Here is an 18833-nt window from a genome sequence, read left to right as displayed (position 1 = left end):
GTATTCTACTTCATACCTTGTCAGTGGACTGTCAAGTTAAAATGAAGCCGCGAATTACAAGAGCTAAAAAAATCATGGTCAAACCTCTTTTTAAAGTAAGAAAACGTGGGACATTAGTCTTTGTCATTACAAGGCCTTTTTCTGAAATTTAAAAAAAAAAATGGTGCATGAACAAAAGGGTTTACTGCAAAAATAAGTCAAAGACACTGAATACATAGTATATAACCTACTCTTTTAAGAAGTCTCGGTGAAGAAAAGTAATTTTAGTCGATTTTTTCCTACAGCGGCAATGACCGCTACCGTCATTCCAGGTAGTTCGAAAATCCCGTTGCTCTATAGTGTTGATCTATATTCCTATATTTCTTTACATTTGGCCAATAAGTGCATGAAATGAATGAAATATATATTTTACATATAGTATTTTATTAATTTTGTAGTCGCAGAAAACATTCGATTAAAATTCAATTAATCAGCTGATTTATCGATTGCAAATTTTTAATTTGCCAGTTAAAAATTTTAATCAATTATCAGTCCTAATGTGGAAATTGATAAATTTTAATATGATACGTGAATTTCTGTTTTTCTCATTTTGATATATTTTATACAGAATCTACCAGCCATATTGTTGACGGTTTGTACAGTGGGAAACCAGCACAACTTATATACGCTGTTTTCACGACACCCCCGTAAGTATTATATAATTTCAATTTCATTTTTGCAAATGTATAGAAAGTTCTAGATCTAGAATAGCATCATAACATTGATACCGACGTTCTTAGTTTTATAAATCTTTTCAAACTCTCTGGGTAAATTATCATTTATATATATAATGCATTTCTTTTTCATTGCGGCGTCCTTTGTGATGACAAGCATTTTAAAAAAGATTTCGAGAAAGAAACTTTGAATCATTAATAGTTGCTCTTGAAAAAGTTTAAAATATTTTGTGCTTCGTGATTAATGTGTGAAATGCGACCAATTCATGTGTTCGTGACCTCATTGAATTTATATGTTAATACGAGAAGCTGGCATATTCTAAACATCAGCAGATTCACGAAATTCCCAGACTCCCGACTAATCCAGAAAAAAAACAGTAATTTGTTAAGTTGCACTAGTAATTTCAGTATTTGAAGAGCGAATGAATGAATGAACGCTAGAACTTTGCCACTGGATTTATTTGAAGAGCGTTAAAGTTTATTTATTTCAGTAGTCATTTGAGTAGTAATTTATTAAATATTAAGTTGCGTCTCATCTTTTAAAGACAGAGACGTGGGAATTTTATCAAATTTTCTACATTCAAAAATACATTCAATTATGAATAGTGATATGTCCGAGGATGATATGTCACTCTTTTCTATCCATACGAATGTTTTCAACAGCTGACTGATGAGATGAATTTAGGAAAGAGAGAAAATCCAATTGCTTTGCGAGGAATCGAGCCAACGTCCAGGGCCGTTCTAAGAGCATCATGCCTCCCTCCCCCGGGCCAATGTTTTTTTTTGAGCCCTGCCTGGCAAATTTTCAAATTCAACTATTTCTCATTTTTCTGAGCTCCTCTTCTCTTGAGGCAAGGGCCGTGTCCCGGTGGGCACATGCGTTAAGACGGCACTGTCCACGTCCTGTCATTTGTCTTGTGAGCGCACTAGACTACAAAGGCAACGATTCTCAATCTTTACCTAGAGATCGTCTGGGAATTTTCTCTCAAATTAGTATGTACTGCCATCTATGTGTTAAGCAAACAACTCTTCGAGAAATATGTGTCTCGTCCCTTTCTTCTTCTTTTTTTCAATGTGGAAACCCCAGGCCTGAATCAAGTTACCCTTGTGTTTTCAATAATTGAGTAACAATTAATTGATATTATGAAATCCTTTCATGCGCCTGGTTGAGCGTTAAGACGACTCTGGAGTCTGGATAACAAATGTCTGCGCTATTGAACCATATTAATGACTCGCATGTTTTATTGCGTATCAAATACGTCCATACGTGAAAAAAACCTATCGCATATCAATTTACTTTATGATACGTATTCAGTCTATACGTCAGTGACGTATCGTGATAAACATAATATGATCGATTCTGAAAACTCTAGTTCTGATCGAGAGGTAAATACGATAAGCGTAACCTTCGAGGTTTACAAGCGGCTTGTGTAATGAAAACTGTGTGTGTGTAAATGTTTTTTTTGTCCCGATACAGACCTGTTTTCAAACAATGGATCATTTACAGTGCCTCCTCCCAAACTTTTTCTATTAGTCCAATACAAATGGGCAGCAGTAAAAAAAGAAAATGGACTGCTTTTTGTCCCATTAAATGGTTATGTCACATTAACACTATATGAGTGTCGGCTCAAGGATACAGCAATTAATGAGCGCGTTTCTATGGACATTTCTAAAAGATTATAGTTTTTCTGATCGGATTAAGGCCACGTGAGTGTACTCACAATAAACAGGGTAAATATTCAAACAGGAATACACAGTATAATTACGTACACTACCTATCGGTAATTGTCCGGCCACCTACTTTTGTAAGTCCTGGGCGTTTTCCGCTGGTATGGCGTCGGACTACTACTATGTCGTGGGATAAGTATATTTTCACCCTAGATAATCACGTCTTTGTTATACTGTGACTGTATTGTGGATCCGACGATTGTTTTCACCCGGGTGACAGCGCCCTCTGTGTTATAAGTGCGGCTGTTATACAGTGGCACGCGCAGAGTCCTGGTCCGTTGTGAGATGAATTCGGTCCAAGATGTCGGAGTTCAGCTGCTGAAGTTACAGTTATTGGAAAAATTGAACTCACTGAGACGTGTTAATCGAGCCATTCCGTCGCCACTATTAAATACCGTTACAAACTGATTGGAAATCGCAGCACTTTCATAACGTTAAATATAGTTTCAGATCTCTTCTGTGTTGATACTCTACAGGCCAAATTTTTCGAGCAGAGTATGTGCAAAGGGATTACACTGGTTGAGCTGGGATTCGATATAGTGCCAAACTCGAACTCGTTATAGCGCCAGAATTCCGCGAGACAAATGATGGCATTGAAACGGGGCTTGACTGTATTTTATAAATAACCAAGCAATTTTAACCAAAACCTTAAGTGGGGGAGAGGGAGCTTCTCTCGCCTTTTACCTCCACTATCCCTATAACCCGTCTCTAATATTAGAGTCAATTACCGAATTCTCTGTAGAGGCAAGTACAGTCCAAAAACTGATTCAACTAATCATATAAAAATGACATTTTATTCATTAAATTGAATGAAATCGTTACATCGGGGGCGATAAAACACAAATATAAATACAGAAATTACTGAAAAAAAATAAAACCCGTTGTTAAACCTAAGTGCATTATGAGGTCCAGCTGCATATTTAAATCTCTCGAAAGAGACGCTGCGAAAAAAAAAAAAAAATCACTGCACCTGATATGGTGCATTATGGTTTTCTCGGCATACCCCATGCCACCTGAATCCTGGAGCCTTGCCCTAAGCTTAGGAACCGTGGGATGGCATAAGTGCATACCAGCAGAAAGCGTGCATGCTTTCTGGATTATAGGTGTCTATAATGCGTATGTTCGGCCTACGTCTTGGCTGTTCAAAAAATACCAGATGTCCAATGTCAGGCCAGTTCGGGAAGTGCCCCAGGTACTGTCAATGGCAATGTCTACCGTACATCATTTATGTTCCCTAATCTATACAATATCAATCCGTTTACCTCCTGTTGCATTTCTCTCCATTTTTTTTTTTTTAATCACATTTTTTATACTTTTTCCGTTATTTCCCTCCTATTGTTTTCCAGTTGCCTTGTCTCCTTGAAAGAGAGAGAGATAACACCAGTAAATTGGATAAATCGTCCATGATTCTTCAGCGATACCTTAATAAGAGTAACGACCTTGATTCCTTTTAATCGGCTGTTATTTCTAGCTTTTGTGTGTTAGTTCTCTCTATCTCTCTCTCTCTTTCCTTCCTTTGGTCTGTAACTAAGTTATATATATAAAGATTGTGTGAGGAGAGAGAATGGAGAGAGTCATACACATTAATAGTTTTCTTTTTTATTCTATCTCGTGGACCGATAATTAAGTGGTGACTCACCTCGGCTGATTTGCCGCAAATGAGATAATAGCTCGAAGGATATCGCGAGAGAAAGAGTCTCTCGCCCATTTCACTTTATTCCTTGTTCGAGTCCCCCCCTTTATTTTTATCGCTTGACCCTTTATCTATTTATTCGAGAAATATTTGCGGTGATTTGATTTTAGTTTCAGTTGGAAATAAATTTAGTTCAGGATTAAATAAGAACTGGTAATGTTTTTGTGAGGGTTGAATTCTGTAATAGAAAGAATAAAAATTTATAAAATTAAAGTAAAATATGCAAAATTAGTAGCGTTATCAGTGGAATTGAGATTTAAATGCTTCACTCCTGTAAAATAATTACTAAGAGGAAGTATAGAGTGCCCCACTATCGACTGAGGGTTTACGAAATGGGATAGCAAGAAAACGGTGGCAAGTCATTCTTGCGGAATATAAATGTGTGAAGTCAGGAACTTCAGCTACTACGTCATTCTTGTTGCAAGGGGTTGTATAGTTATTAAAATAAAAAGAAAATTAACTTTTTATATGAACACCCTATGCCAAGAACCCAATTAGAAAGTCGTCGCCCTTTCTCCCCTGAAGCCAACAATAAGCCAGGCAATAATGCCAGCTATAAAATAATAGAGTTGTTTAATCCAGCTGTTCTCAACCGGTGCTCCGCGGAGCCCTGGGGGCTCCTTATGCACTCTCCAGGGGCTCCGCGGCCGTCCGAGGAAAATTAAAAAAAAAAGGTCAGTGTCTTGCTCACTTTTGCTGACGGGGGTGGGGGGGTGGGGGGGGGTCAGAAATGGCTGAAAATATGCTTACGTAATACTTGAATGGGAAACCTTTCTACAACGGATATTTTTCAACTGTTGTTTGGAATTGCTTATAGTTTCATTTTAACATATATATTCAAGTTCCGGGAGGGCAAGGCAAGGGCTCTTCTACACTAAACCCTTCGCTGGGCACCCCCCTCCCCCCTTTCTGATGGCGGAAAACGGACACGGTGCCCGTGCAACTCGGCTCGAGATTGGGGAAATGAGGACAACATAGCTCATGCTTTTCAGATGCAACGGGTCATTTTCCTTCAGTGCCCATCGTCATTATCACAGGGGTGGGAACTCTGCGCCAATTGCGCCGCACTGCGCCAAAACTAATATCTTGCGCCATCCTGCTCCAATAGCGTATTTTCACATTTTTCTGCGCCAAATAGCGAATTTTGCTTCAGTATGCCCGGAATTTCGGAAAGGACGCCAAAAATTTTTTGTTCCTGCTAGCCACGAAACGTCTCTTTACGAGAAGAGCGTGTTTTATTCCACTATACTTAAACTATCGCCTTGAACTATCGGCCCCTGATCGGGCTTTCCATCGCGAAACCCCGATATTGTCCGTGATCGTGGAACTGAAGATGGTTTGCAATGCCTTTCAGCTTTTAAAGTGCAAATTCGAGTGTTTCCGTTAAAAAAAAAGTCGTCACTGGAAGCAGCAGAAATTACTGTAGTCGATTGTCATTGTGTTAAATCCCGATGTTGCGTGAAAATAATTTTCTTTCCGGGAGTAAAAAGCGCATGTTCGCCGAATTACGAATGTTAGTTTAGAAACTTTGCCGAATAACGAGCGTTAAATCACCAATGTTGCGGAATAACGAGCGTTAAATTGCCAATGTTGCCGAATAACGAGCGTTAAATCGCCAATGTTGCCGAATAACGAGCGTTAAATCGCCAAATATCGAATATCAGATCGCCAATCTCGCCAGATAATGAGTGCTGAATCGCCAAACATCGAGTTGATTTTTCCGAAATTCTCTCCCATTTTGCAACAATTTCTTTCCAAGTATAAAAAAAATTTAAAACTTATAAAATTTTTTTAGCTCATTTGAAGTGCTTCTGTTCAAGGCAGCAGTAAGCAAAAATCATCTTAAATAGACTGGTGCAAAAAATTTTATGACAGCCGCTCTTTCAAACAAGGTGTCAAAAGCCTAAAACACCAAAAACAAAAATCAAGCTGACGAAAAGATGTTTGATAACAAAAGACAGTGCAGTTTTATTTTGAAAAGGGTTGAGGGTTAATATATTCTTGTTAATTTCACTGCTCCAATTTATGAATATCTGCTCAGAATCCCATATTTTACTGCTCCAAATCCCGAATTTGCTGCTCCAAATCCTGAATTTTGCTGCTCCAGAGCTGCTCCGAAATGGACTTAGTCACTTCCCACCCCTGTTATCATTATACGCGCCCTACAGTGTATTTTTTGCCAATTTCAAAAAGGAAACGGATAGCGATCCATTATTTTAAATATACAGGGTGGGCAAGAAGTCTGTAGAAACTTTAAAAATTCATAAAAACCGGAAAAATTATCGAAATAAAACACGATTTGTAGGGTTGGCATTGCTAGGTCAGGAGAATTGTTCTTAAGACGGGAAAAAATAACTCTAAAATCAGCCAATAGGTGGTGCTGGTACGAGCGACTTCGGTAGAAATATGCAAATGAGATGGTTATAAGAACTTGCGCTCCTAACCCACAACCAATTCAGCGTTGTAAACCGTGTATGTAGACCTGCTGCACCCGTTGCTGAATTTGTGATTCGCCTGCAACGTGCTATTCTCCATGGTGGTGGTGGTCATGTGGGACACATACTGCTGTAACAAACGATGTGGAGGCATTCTGTTCGCTATTTGCGCATCTGTTCTTTGACTTGTGTAAGTTAGCGTCACCTATCGGCTGTTTTTAATTTAATTTTTCTCTCTTAAAAGAATTCCCGTGGCCCAGCGACTGCTGCCAAACCGTTTTTTATTTTGGTTATTTTTCTGGTTTTTCTGAATTTTTGAAGTTTTTACGGACTTTGTGCCCACTCTATAAATTCATTAATATATAATATAATTAAATGACATTATTATTATACTACATATTATATTATAGTTACGCTAGATATTAAAAAAACAATATTTCAAATCGTGAGTTTTAAGGCGTGTGTTTTCGCCTTATAGTTACGATTTTGCGTGTGTTAACAATAATATATAGTCAACTTCATATATATTCAAGTCTCATTATAATGAAATTTCACTGTATTTCTTCATTGATCACCATTTTTTTATGTTCAACTGTTATGATTTTTTTATGTTACGATTATTTCTACAATGAATGTATCTTTATCTGCAGGAATAGCATAAGCGGTTCAGCTGTCTGCGCATTCCGTCTGGAGGACGTATTGAAAACGTTCGACGGACCTTTCAAGGGCCAAGAAGATATCAACTTCAATTGGTTACCCGTCCAAAACTCTAAAGTGCCAGAGCCTAGACCTGGACAGGTAGAACACAATACATATTTAGTATAATTAAGGTGCATAGAGCAGTAACAAATTGCAAAGATTGCAAGTATTTGAAAACCTGTTAAAAACATCAAGTACATATACTCGTCTTTTTTCTTTATTTGTCCAATAGTGTGTCAATGATTCACGCACTCTGCCGGAGATGACGGTGAACTTCATCAAGAATCACAATTTGATGGATCATGCGGTCCCGGCATTCTGGGGAAAGCCTCTTGTCCTGTATACAGGCTTTCAGTATGTTCTTTTTCATCGTTAATGTTCTTTCACATCGGAATACTTTTAGTGAAAATTTAACATGTTGAAACAGTGAGAAAAAGTTATCTATTTCTTTTTACATTTGAAATTTTTTTTTTTTGATAACTTTAAATTTTAATTATGATTTCTAGATTTCGCTACACATACATTGCAGTTGATCCGCAAGTTGAAACTGCGAACGGCAAGAAATTCGATGTACTTTTTATCGGAACAGGTAATTCGCAATATAAGAAGATATATTTAGTTCTTCAATTTTTTTGAATTTATTTATTCAATTAATTTTTTTAACTCGCATTCTGCTGGTCATTTATAAAATTGAATACTGACGGAATATATTTCTGTTCCATTTTTTTTCTTCTATTTTTAAGACAACGGAAAAGTCATAAAAGCTGTCAATGGCGGCAGCGCGGGCGGCAGCTCGAAAAGTGTCATACCCATCATCATAGAAGAGATGCTAGTCTTCCCACAGCGGGTGCCTATCACGAACCTGCTGGTGTACCATACCATGTACGAGGCCAAACTAGTGGTCGTATCTCAGGATGAGATTTTGACTATTCCGTTGCATAACTGCGAGCGACATGCAAGGACATGCAGGTAAAATTACTCACGTAAATAACTGTGTTCCAAATCGCACCTTCATTTCTAAGACTATGATTCAAAATGAAATAAATAATTATATTTATTATAATATGAGCCTGATATTTTTCAATTTCCAAGAATATATGACTTCATAACCATTTGTACTATTTGGAAGTTTTTAATGTGTCATATATAACAAAACGCGCATCTAGATATACTTTGATTCATACCTAATATTGAAATAATATAGTGATGATAAAGACAAGCAAAAAGGAGAAAAATTAAGACAAAAGAAACGAAATTAATTTCAACATATATAGCAATCGGATTTCCATATTATTCAATATTCGATGATTAAAAATTCATGAGAACTTATCCAAAATCATTTATTTCAATTTTTACAGTGCATGTGTAGCGTTACAAGATCCTTATTGCGCCTGGGACATGAACCAGAGAGTCTGTACGAGTTCGAAAGCGAGGTAAGGTATTTTTAATGGAAGAATTTTTAATGGATGTTTTTAATGGAATATCCATTCATGATGGATACACAAACTTTCCGGCTTGCGGGTCGCATTTCAGGATTACTTCCGCAGCCAGTATGGAATCTCAATAACTTCCTGGGTATGCCGTATGAGGGCTAAATAACTCATTCGATTTGTCGTAAACACTGTAAACTCTTTCGTCGTATACGTCCTCAAAAACTTCTTCCAGGGGTCATTAAATAGCTGCGTAATTGCGTCGTAGGCCGTGTACTTCTTACAAAACTTCTTCGAGTGCTCTTTAAAAGCTACTTAGCTTTCTTCAAAGCTTAAATTTTGAACTTTGAAGAAAAATCAATGCTTTTAATAAAAGCATTGTGAATGAAAAACGTTTGTCAAAGAATTATCCTTTCGGTCCACTCGAATCTTTTGGAGTAAATTGTGTTGCCTTTTACATTGATGAATTAGTTCGAATTTTAATTCGCTTTTAATTATTTTTTGCATAGAAGAGAAATGTGGCTTCCCCTGGTGAGGATTTCCAGGGATCCCCTGGGGGATTCTTCCCACGCAGATTTGCATACGGTTTCTTCTTCTTCCCCAGGTTACATTTACATGCAGGCTGTTCTTTTTCTCCCGATAAATTTCAACAAGAATGGCGTTTTAACGTTTGCGGAACGGCCGTTTCGAAACGCGCTTGCGCATTTGCGTTTCATGTTAGACCGTGCATTCTTTGATGACAATTGTTTGCATTGGTGTGTACTATCACCTCTAATTTTTTCCCCATCTTTTATGAATCATCCTGTATTATTTTGTCAAAGACCGACTAAAATCGGAGTGAGTTGTCGAAGGGCCTAAAATAAATGGCAACGTTGATAAAGACAAATCAAAATTATTTATTTTACGTAGTTTCGGGGGAGGGAAAAACTGCGGGACGAAATTATTCAACGGTCGGAGTTTGTGCAACCATGCTATGAATAATTATAAAAATTATGAACTCAAAATACATCTTTTGATTTTGAATCATTCATATTTGTAATTCTTCTTCTCCCATCAGGATATGGAAGAGTGAAAAATTCGTTCAGAATGTTCCAGAAGGCTGGGATTCAAGATGTCCTGAGGGTGAGTGCCTATCAAAAACACACACACACACACAAAAATATCATCAGTTATTACATCGTTAGTAAGTGTTATGACTTGAAACATCCTTCGCCCCAAAAAAAAATCCATTGTCCTATCCTCAATGGTCAATATTAGAGACCACTAGTAAAAAAAAAAAAGATATGGGCATATACGGACATTTGCTTTCAGTCTTATTATTACAGCTATCAGATTGGTGTTTCTTTTTTTCTTGATATAACAGTGTTTTCTCTCTTTGCTAGACGTCAGAACATTGTACCAAAATTTATTTTCTTACGCAGTAACTAGACAGGGGGGAAAAACACAAACAAACACAAGCAAAAAAAAAAAAATATATATATATACTTTATCCTCGAAGGTAATGAAGGTTTTATCCTTAGGTTTTTTCGTTTTTTTTCTGGAGAAATAAACATTTTTCTTTGGACACAAACAAAAAAAAGCGGAAAGAGCAAAAATAAATATATAGAGACAAGGGATGTTACAATCTGCCATAAAAAATATTCCCACGGATAGAGAAAAGGGGAAAAAGAACCACCCAAAAAAAAAAAAAAAAATTGGATGACCGTCTCATAATGGTTTTGATGAAACATAAAAGGGACGACATATTGTAGATCACTCATCAGTAGTAGTAGTAATATAACGCGCGTTATACTCGTATAATATATATTTTTTTTTCTTCTCCTTTTTTTTACGACATCCATTTCCAGATTTTCATTTATTTTTCCTTTTCTTTTCCTCCCCTTCCGACGTCGGACATCGTAAAGGTATTCAATTAGATTATCCGGTGTTATCAGCTTTGAAGGCTGAAGGCTTTTTTTTTTTTTTTGTCAGAAAAAAATATGAGGTGCCTCGCTATTAATTCTAACGAGCTTTTTGGTACTTATAGTTCTTTTAGGTATCCATGTTTGTATTAATGCAGGTGATTATTTGGAAAATATGCCATTTGTTAATGGGGATTTGATACATATGTTTTGAAAGTTGAGTAAAAGTGTTAAGGCAGCTATGTATTGTTTTGGATCCTAGGATTGAATGGTTTATTTTCAATTTATCCGGCGTCGTTCTCTTGATTGGTGGAAATCAATAATATTGAACTCAGAATTCATGTCAAAGAAAGTTGTCTAAATTAAAAAAAACTGCTATTTTAATGCTAACTCTGAATCCAGTTCTGATAAATTAAGAATGCGTTGGTGCTCCAAGATGAAAAGTGTCATTGGTATAAATGCCAGGATTTTTGGTAAGACCAAATATTCAAGATTTTCGGCAATTCCGGTTCTAATTTTTTTAAATTTTATTCTATGGGCTCTTTAAAACTGGGACTGTTTACGCCACGTACTTGAAGGGTAGAAATTTGAGAAGGCTTCTTAACGTATGTAACGTACGCGTGGCATGAGATTGTTAGAATAGAAAAGCGAGATTCTATGGACTCGAGCAGAAGAATTCGAAGAGGAGGCATATGCACGAATGGCTGCTGTAGTTTAGCAGGAATTCTAGTTGATGTAAAGTGTTTCTTCTTTTTCTTACTTATTATTTCTTCTCACAAATCCTCGTTCCTGTGAGTTTTCACGCATCGTCAAGTCCACGGCGAAGATTCTGAGAGAGATCCGCGAGAGATCGATACAGTATAAGTGCCAGTACTCTTGATAAGATCAATTTTTCAAGATTTATGGCAATCCCTGATTCTAAAACTTTTAATTTTTATTTTTTCTATGGGCTAAAAAATCCTAAAACTAGAATTTTTGTACCTTTTACTGATTTTACACAGAAACTTTCAGAATGTTTGCAGATAGTTTTAAAATATTCCCACACGATATAGAGAAATATAAAACCAAAAAAAAAAAAATTAGATAATCCTCTCAAAATTTTTTTGATGGATCATAAAAGGGACGACATATTGTAGATCACTCATCAGTAATACAGTTGAATCCCGTTATAACGAACTCAAACAGACTGGAAAAATCCCTTTGTTATAACGAAATTTCGTTAGAAAGAAATTCCAGGTTTTTGCATTGCTCCTATGTAAACTTATCTGGGGAATTAGAAAAGTGTTCGTTATAAAACGAGATTTTCGTTATAACGGTATTCGTTAAAACGAAATTCGACTATAGTAGTAATATAATGTGCGCTACACTCGTATAATATTTGTTTTCTTCTCCTTTTACGACATCCATTTCCAGATTTTCATTTGTCTTTTTTTTCCCCCCGACATCTGGCATCCTAAAGGTATTCAATTAGATTATCCGGTCTTATCAGCTTTACGCTAAAAGCTTTTTGTCAGAAAAAAAATATGAGGTGCCTCGCTATTAATTCTAACGAGCTTTGTGATGCTTATAATTCGTTTACGTATTCATGTTTATATTAATATAGATGATTGTATGGAAAATGTGCCATTTACTAATGGGAATTCTATATATGTTTTGGAAGTTCTTGAGAAAAGTATATAAGTTATGTTTTATGTTTTTGGGTCCTGGGATTGAATGGTTCATTTTAAATTTACGCTGCATCGACGTTGATTGGTAGAAATCGTCAATATTATAGTAATTTAATTGTTTTCGTTTTTAAAAAGCATAATTTAAAAGTCGAAATTTAGACATTTTTATGTTTTTTTCTGAAAATGCTAACGTTGAATCCAGTTCTGATAGATTACGATTGTGTTGTATATTTAGGCTAAAATTTTTCATTTGCACCAACGCCAGAATTTTTTTGTAAGAATAAATTTTCGAAATTTTATATAGAACGAATTTTCAAGATTTTCTAATTCCTAATTCTAAAATTTTGAACTTTTCCATGAGCTCCTAAAAAAGGTTTTTTTGCCCCACATTTTTCACAGAAACTGTCAGAAGCATTTCCAGGAGAAAGCATTTAAAAATTTCTCTAATTCAATTCCCTGTATTTTCTGAACGGGAAACTGCAAAATTATTTAGTTTCCTAAAACGTGCAGGCTTTTTTGTCCCCTGCTCGTCGACTTCAATGCGAAATTTCACGAAAGCAATAAGAATATGGTTTTACAAATATTGTCAGATATTTTCGGGGATGATTTTAATGAAATGGTATTCCGTTAGTACTGTACTTACATCAGAAGTAGCCTGATATTCCGGTATTTATGGGTCATACTGGAAGAAGAAGGCTATTTTCAAGCTGTGAGATAAAAAGTAACTTTAAGTAATATTTTTCAGCCCAAATTGTCATATCAAGCCATATGAAACAAACCGAACTTCCCCCCCCCCGCCCCCACCCTGTGCCACGAAAAAAATGTATTTAAAATTTATCTGAAAAAATATTAAAAATATCAATAAATTATCTAGGTTAGTGTATGAATGCTTATTGGGCCGCATTTACAGCTGGTATGACTTATTTGACCTATTTCGATAGATAAGTAGGCCTAATTCTCATTGAAATATTATAAAGTATGGCAATTTTTATATTAGATTGAATTTTGCATTAAATAGTTTGTGACACTATATACAGAGTGACTCCATAATTCCCCTTGTCATATTTTACTGTCCAGCCGTTGATCATAGAAGCACACTTTCAATTAGATAAAGTATCCAAATAACATTTAAAACTCTGATACGTCATTTCTGTTGAAAGGGGTTGTGTAGTTATTGAAATATAGAAAAAATTAACGACACCATGTTTTTAAAAACCTAATTAGAATGCAGTTGCCCTGTCTCTCCTGAGGCCAACAAAAAACACTTCGACGGTTTTTAAGTGTATTATTCGCTGTAATATTTTAATTCAAAATCACAGAAAAGATGGGAAAGAACACCATAAATTAACGGAGAACTGATCTCGTTTATGCTGCTCTTTCTCAAGTTACCTCCGATTTTTGAATTCAATTTTTTCAGCGAATATTCCACTTACAAACACGAGATTTTTTTTTTTTTTTGTCATCCGGAGAGACGTGGCAACACCTTTCCAATTGCGTTTTTGAGAACAGTACATCCGTATAAAACGATAATAGTTTTATTTCAATAACTACACAACCCCTTGCAATATGATACCGTATCTGACTTCTACATGTTATTCGGATAGTTTTATCACTGGAAGTATGATCAACGGTTCACCAGTTAAATACGGCAAGGGGGAATTATGGAATCACCCTGTGTGATACTGGATAATTATAAAAATCATAGAATCGTATTGGGTTTGAAACTGGTTCGCGAACGTAATAACATCTAAACATATTTTGCATAACAAAAGTGCAAAACTTGTTCTAATTCTCAGCTCATTCATTACCATAAAAGTTTTATAATAAAAAGTAGAAAATTTACCTCACTCTTATAATTATGTATTTCGAAAGTGGTTCTTTGGTTGAATAGCAAAGTGTATCAAAACACGTATTTCTTTGCTAAATGTCTAAAATGATATTCTTCATTTGGTAAGTAAGTATTTGATTAGTTTCTTACGTCTATTATAACTTGTGATACAACCCGAAAAATCTGGAGAAAAAAAATCATTTTTCTTTTGTTCCCTAAATTTATCGTCTTCAGTAGAGCACTCATGGGTTAGCGTTGACAAAATGTGATTCAGAACGCAAAAGAAACAACTTACTGAACTGCCAATTTGAAACATGAAATGTGTGGCAATTTATGTTGATTTTATTTTGATTATTTGTTTTTAATTTGTTATTTTATGTTTAAAAATCAAAAAAAAAAATTAGTTTTTCTTTGAACCGAAATTTATTTTAATTTTCTTTTGTTTTGTGTTTTTTTTTCTTCTTCTTTGATTGAGGTATTATTATTTCAGTTGATTAGGATACTAATCACAGGACATCGTTTTCTTTCAGATGCTAAAACAACAACAGTGATAACAACTGGTGAGTTCTTATTTCGAGTTCGATGTTGTGTCGTTTCCTTAAAAGAAAATCTGTCTCACTTCCCCCTTATTTTCTGTTAAATGTTTAAAAATCAATAAAGTTTTCTGCACATTCGGGAAATTAGAAATTAATTTCTGAGATCGGTGTTATGATTTGGTCGCTTAAGAGGAAAATTATGAGTTTATTTTTATTTTCAATTCAATCACTTGATATTGATTATTTTAATTTTGGTTATGCCCAGGAGAGAAAATCAGTGTTTGATTGTTTGATTTACTTCCTTATATCCAACCAATAAATTAGTTGTTATCAGATCACACCAACATACGTTAATATCGAACTCGCATGAAACACGCCTACACTATTTATAAATGTTGCATCTGCTATATTCAATTATTGCATGTTGAATGTCTAAACGGTATTTATTTTCCTCCCATCCTATACCCTTGTCTCACCGAACCATTTTTATGGATGAATGTTTGATGTTGTTGACTCCTTACATGTGCCGATTTCCGATCATTACAGCAAATTGTGTCTGTTGATAATATAGTTCATGTCCGATTTGTATTGGATCGTCCAGGAACTGTTTTGGGAGTTTTATGAGTGACGTTAATTTTTCATACTGCTATTTAGAAATGTGTAAAAAAATTGAGTCATATAAAACAAAATGGGTTTTTTCTTCTCAATTTTGACTTGTGACCAATTATCGAACCACTGAAGGGGTCGCGAAATTTTCCCAATTCCCCTTTAGTGACCTGAACACACTTGCACACCAAACTTCCAGATTTTTGAAGTGGCCCACGATACGTTTCGAAACCAGTCCAGTGGCCCTGCACTCTCCAAAAAGGTTTAGCATCCTGGACACAGGAATGTTTGTAAACCATACTGAATTTCAAATGAACAATTTAGGTTTTTATGAATTGCTATTTTCATGGCATCGTTATACGTTGCCTTAGCTATTCCATTCCATTCCTTGTAAATTCTTTTAATAGATATAAAAAGACTGCGAACTAAAGAAGAAAAAAAAATTTTTTTTTGTATGAAAAACATGATTTGCGTAAGACTTCTTAACTACAGTATTTAAACAAGTTCAAGCAATATTGCCGCCAATTTCCAAAAAAAAGTAATGGCATCAAGTGCCTTAAATTCGACTTCCTATATTCATATTGAGCAACAAATATTTGAAATGAAACTATATACTATGATGAAAGCTAAACTGGACATATCAGTAGACTTTCATCTTTTGGTTTTTTAAGATAAGGTAGTTTATCCATTCAACAAAAATACAGATACAAAATATTTTTGGGTTAAGCTGGCTTGTGAGCCCTGAATGTTTTCTTTACCCACGGAATGTTTATTTTACTAAGATAAAAAGTAGTTTAATCACACTGAGAACTTTTTGGACGACCCAATACGAATAGAATATCGAAGTCATTGCAAAATAAATATCAATAACTATCTCAAATGTGGCGACTTTTGAAGAAGAGAAGAAACGAAACTCATTCTTTTACACAGCAAAGCTTATTATAGTGAGAAATATAGTTGAAAAATCTTCATACCACATCAGTGTTGACAAATTTCTACACTCCAAACTAGTGCTTGCACAAAATTCAACATGACAGCTCTCTCCAGGAAATAACACAAATTGCTCTTCCCATCTTCCTCTTTGATCTTTATCATCCTTTCTTACAAAATCATTGAGAAAACAAATAAGAAATTTTGTTTGCACACGATCATACTTGAAAGCGTTCAAAGGCAACTCATTAACTTATCACATCTCATTAGAATTTTTCATTTCCTTCCTCAGGAATAGGTAGCAACATACTTTCCAGAATTTTGTCTTATTTAGTTATGTTGATTTTCTTTTTTCTTCTGAGAAAACAATGCATTATTTTATTTTTATTTCGTTCATTGATAGCTAAACATAGCTCCTATTTGAAAAACATACATCTTAAATGAAAAATTTCAATGCGATTTTGTTTTAATTTGATGCATGATTTAATCATTTTTGTTCCTGTTTCGTTTTTTGTGTTTATGATTTTTTTTTATTTAAAAGAATAATTAAAATAATCGTAACTAATAATGGTCAAAATGCAACAATCCGCAGTATCCAGTACAACTGTGACAACACCTCCTCCACCACCTCCCTCATGTCCACCGTGTCCTTACAAGTGCGTCTGCCCAAACAACGGGGGATACTTGGACTACAACTATATCAGCGAAATCGGTTAGTTTCATTTTCAAAAAAATTTCCAATTTTTTATTCATGAAAGGGGTTTACGTTTAGAGGATTGTAATATTTTTGATGTGTGGCCATGTGATAATGTCAATGTGCTCTTTTGTATGTAATTATTGTGCTTCAATATTCCACCTAACTCATGAGTGCTACACTATGAGGCGATAAATACACGTTTCGATTTGTAGTATTGTATGGTAAATAGTTTTTAAGACCATAAATGCTGCAAAAAAGGATGTAAAAAATAATCTTTATTATAATTTACATAACGACCTATTTTAATATCGAGCTGTTATCAAGTTATGGTAGGGGGCATGTTCACTTGTTTGGAAATGTGTTGTTAAAGTCTTGTTCTATGGAAATATTTTTCCAGGTCGTCCTCCGGTAAAGGATAATAGCCCTCAACGATCTCCACACCAGAGTGCAAGTCGACACGACAACCATCTCAGCAGCAGGCCTGCTCCACAAGGAACGCCGGACACTAGTGACAGTGGTAAGTAATGGGTTTATCTTATGTGCAATGATGACGCCACTCTCCACTACCATACGAAGGTTTTTAACAACTAGGCTGTTGCCAAGACGAATTTTTGGAAAGAGAGAAAATTCAACTGCCTTTGCGGGGAATCAAACCCACGTCCTTTCCCTTTCTTGGTGAACGCACTAGACTACAAAGGCAACGAATCTCTCAAATCTTTCCTTGTAGCTCGTGTGCACTGAAAGGGACCGTACACGGACTGCAACAGCCAGTTGTTAAAAACCTTTGTATGGTAGCGGAGAGTGATGCCATCATTGCATAAGTCACCATCTGAGTCAGGTCCGGCCGTCCATGTGTACGGTCCCTTTCAGCGTACACGAGCTCCAAAGAAAGGTTGAGAGATTCGTTGCCTTTGTAGTCTAGGGCGTTCACCCGGAAAGAGAAAGGACGTGGGTTCGATTCCCCGCAAGAAGGCAGTTGAATTTTCTCTCTTTCCAAAAATTCATCTTCGCAACAGCCAGTTGTTAAAAACCTTCGTTCATCTTATGTGTATCATAATAAAAGAGTGTCATGAAATTGATTGGCATTTTCGTTCTAAAAATAATACGAGGAAAACATCTAGCGTAAAGAGTAAAATTGTTCCGGGTATGCGTGTGTGCAGATTTGTGGGACAGGCAACAAGATTTATTTAGGAAGCTTTTCTGAGAGTTGAGAATCTCTTACCGACAGACAGAGCTTGTTCATTTATAATGATTTGAATGATTCGTCAGATGATGCAAAGCTTCGTTGGACTGCCAAACTTTTTGATTTCTTGGAGGAAAATTTCGTCATTGTTCTAAAAACTAGCAGTTCTCTGACTTTTTCTATATCCTCTGCTCTCTTCTCTAAAGGTTTATCCCGGATTCCGACCCTTTTCCCCTCTCCAAACGTTTATGAGACCAAACATCCCGTTTTTGCACCGTAATTTGGCCATATTGTCGTTTTCATGAAAATTCTCTTTTTTCTTCGGGAAAAAAAATTATTTTTTTAGTCTTAAATCTGGTTATCAAAATGTGTATAGCGTATGTAATAAATTTACAAAAATTGACATCCTTAGTATATATAGGCCCCCCTCCTATAATTTTTTTCACGACGATGCCCACGAGTGCTTAAAAAATGAAAAACAAAACTAAATCACTTTATCCTTCTCTTCACCATTCTTTAGAGGGGCCTAATTTACTAAATATAGGTGTTTGAGTGGTAGGCTACGATACTAATTCACAAGGGAAAAAAAACGTTCAAAATTTTGACGATAATATTAATTATTGAAGTTAATGCATAGTGGGTTGGCCACGCATGGGTTAGGTTGGATTCACATCTACAGACACTCAACATGTGGTGTCAGACACACATTCTTTAACATAAAAATGTCTGTCTGCGCGGTGATGATACGTTAGATATGAATGCGTGTATTGGTTTTATGTTAAAGAAT

At 35.6% G+C, this 18833-nt stretch overlaps 1 protein-coding gene across 8 annotated transcripts in view; it reads left to right on the top strand.

The window, feature by feature from the left end:
- Positions 1-18833, top strand: part of LOC149088641 (semaphorin-1A-like) — a 312700-nt gene that overhangs the window by 292684 nt on the left and 1183 nt on the right. For 4 of the 8 annotated variants that reach the window (XM_089248408.1, XM_089248399.1, XM_089248388.1 and 1 more), the window contains 10 exons: positions 608-686; positions 7220-7367; positions 7501-7622; positions 7775-7857; positions 8012-8237; positions 8627-8701; positions 9756-9820; positions 14625-14654; positions 16759-16878; positions 17261-17380. In XM_089248408.1, the coding sequence (XP_089104534.1) occupies positions 608-686; positions 7220-7367; positions 7501-7622; positions 7775-7857; positions 8012-8237; positions 8627-8701; positions 9756-9820; positions 14625-14654; positions 16759-16878; positions 17261-17380 (1068 nt within the window). The remainder of the gene's footprint in view (positions 1-607; positions 687-7219; positions 7368-7500; positions 7623-7774; positions 7858-8011; positions 8238-8626; positions 8702-9755; positions 9821-14624; positions 14655-16758; positions 16879-17260; positions 17381-18833) is intronic. The other 4 variants (XM_089248439.1, XM_089248431.1, XM_089248448.1 and 1 more) reach the window with 2 other exon arrangements.

The sequence above is a fragment of the Pholcus phalangioides genome, unplaced genomic scaffold (genome assembly GCF_987345545.1).
Source record: "Pholcus phalangioides strain wild (caught in Gottingen) unplaced genomic scaffold, Ppha-v1.0 ptg000003l_1, whole genome shotgun sequence".
Lineage (NCBI taxonomy): Eukaryota > Metazoa > Arthropoda > Arachnida > Araneae > Pholcidae > Pholcus > Pholcus phalangioides.
Note: the sequence above shows the minus strand (reverse complement) of the source record. Positions and strands in the feature narration are given on the sequence as shown.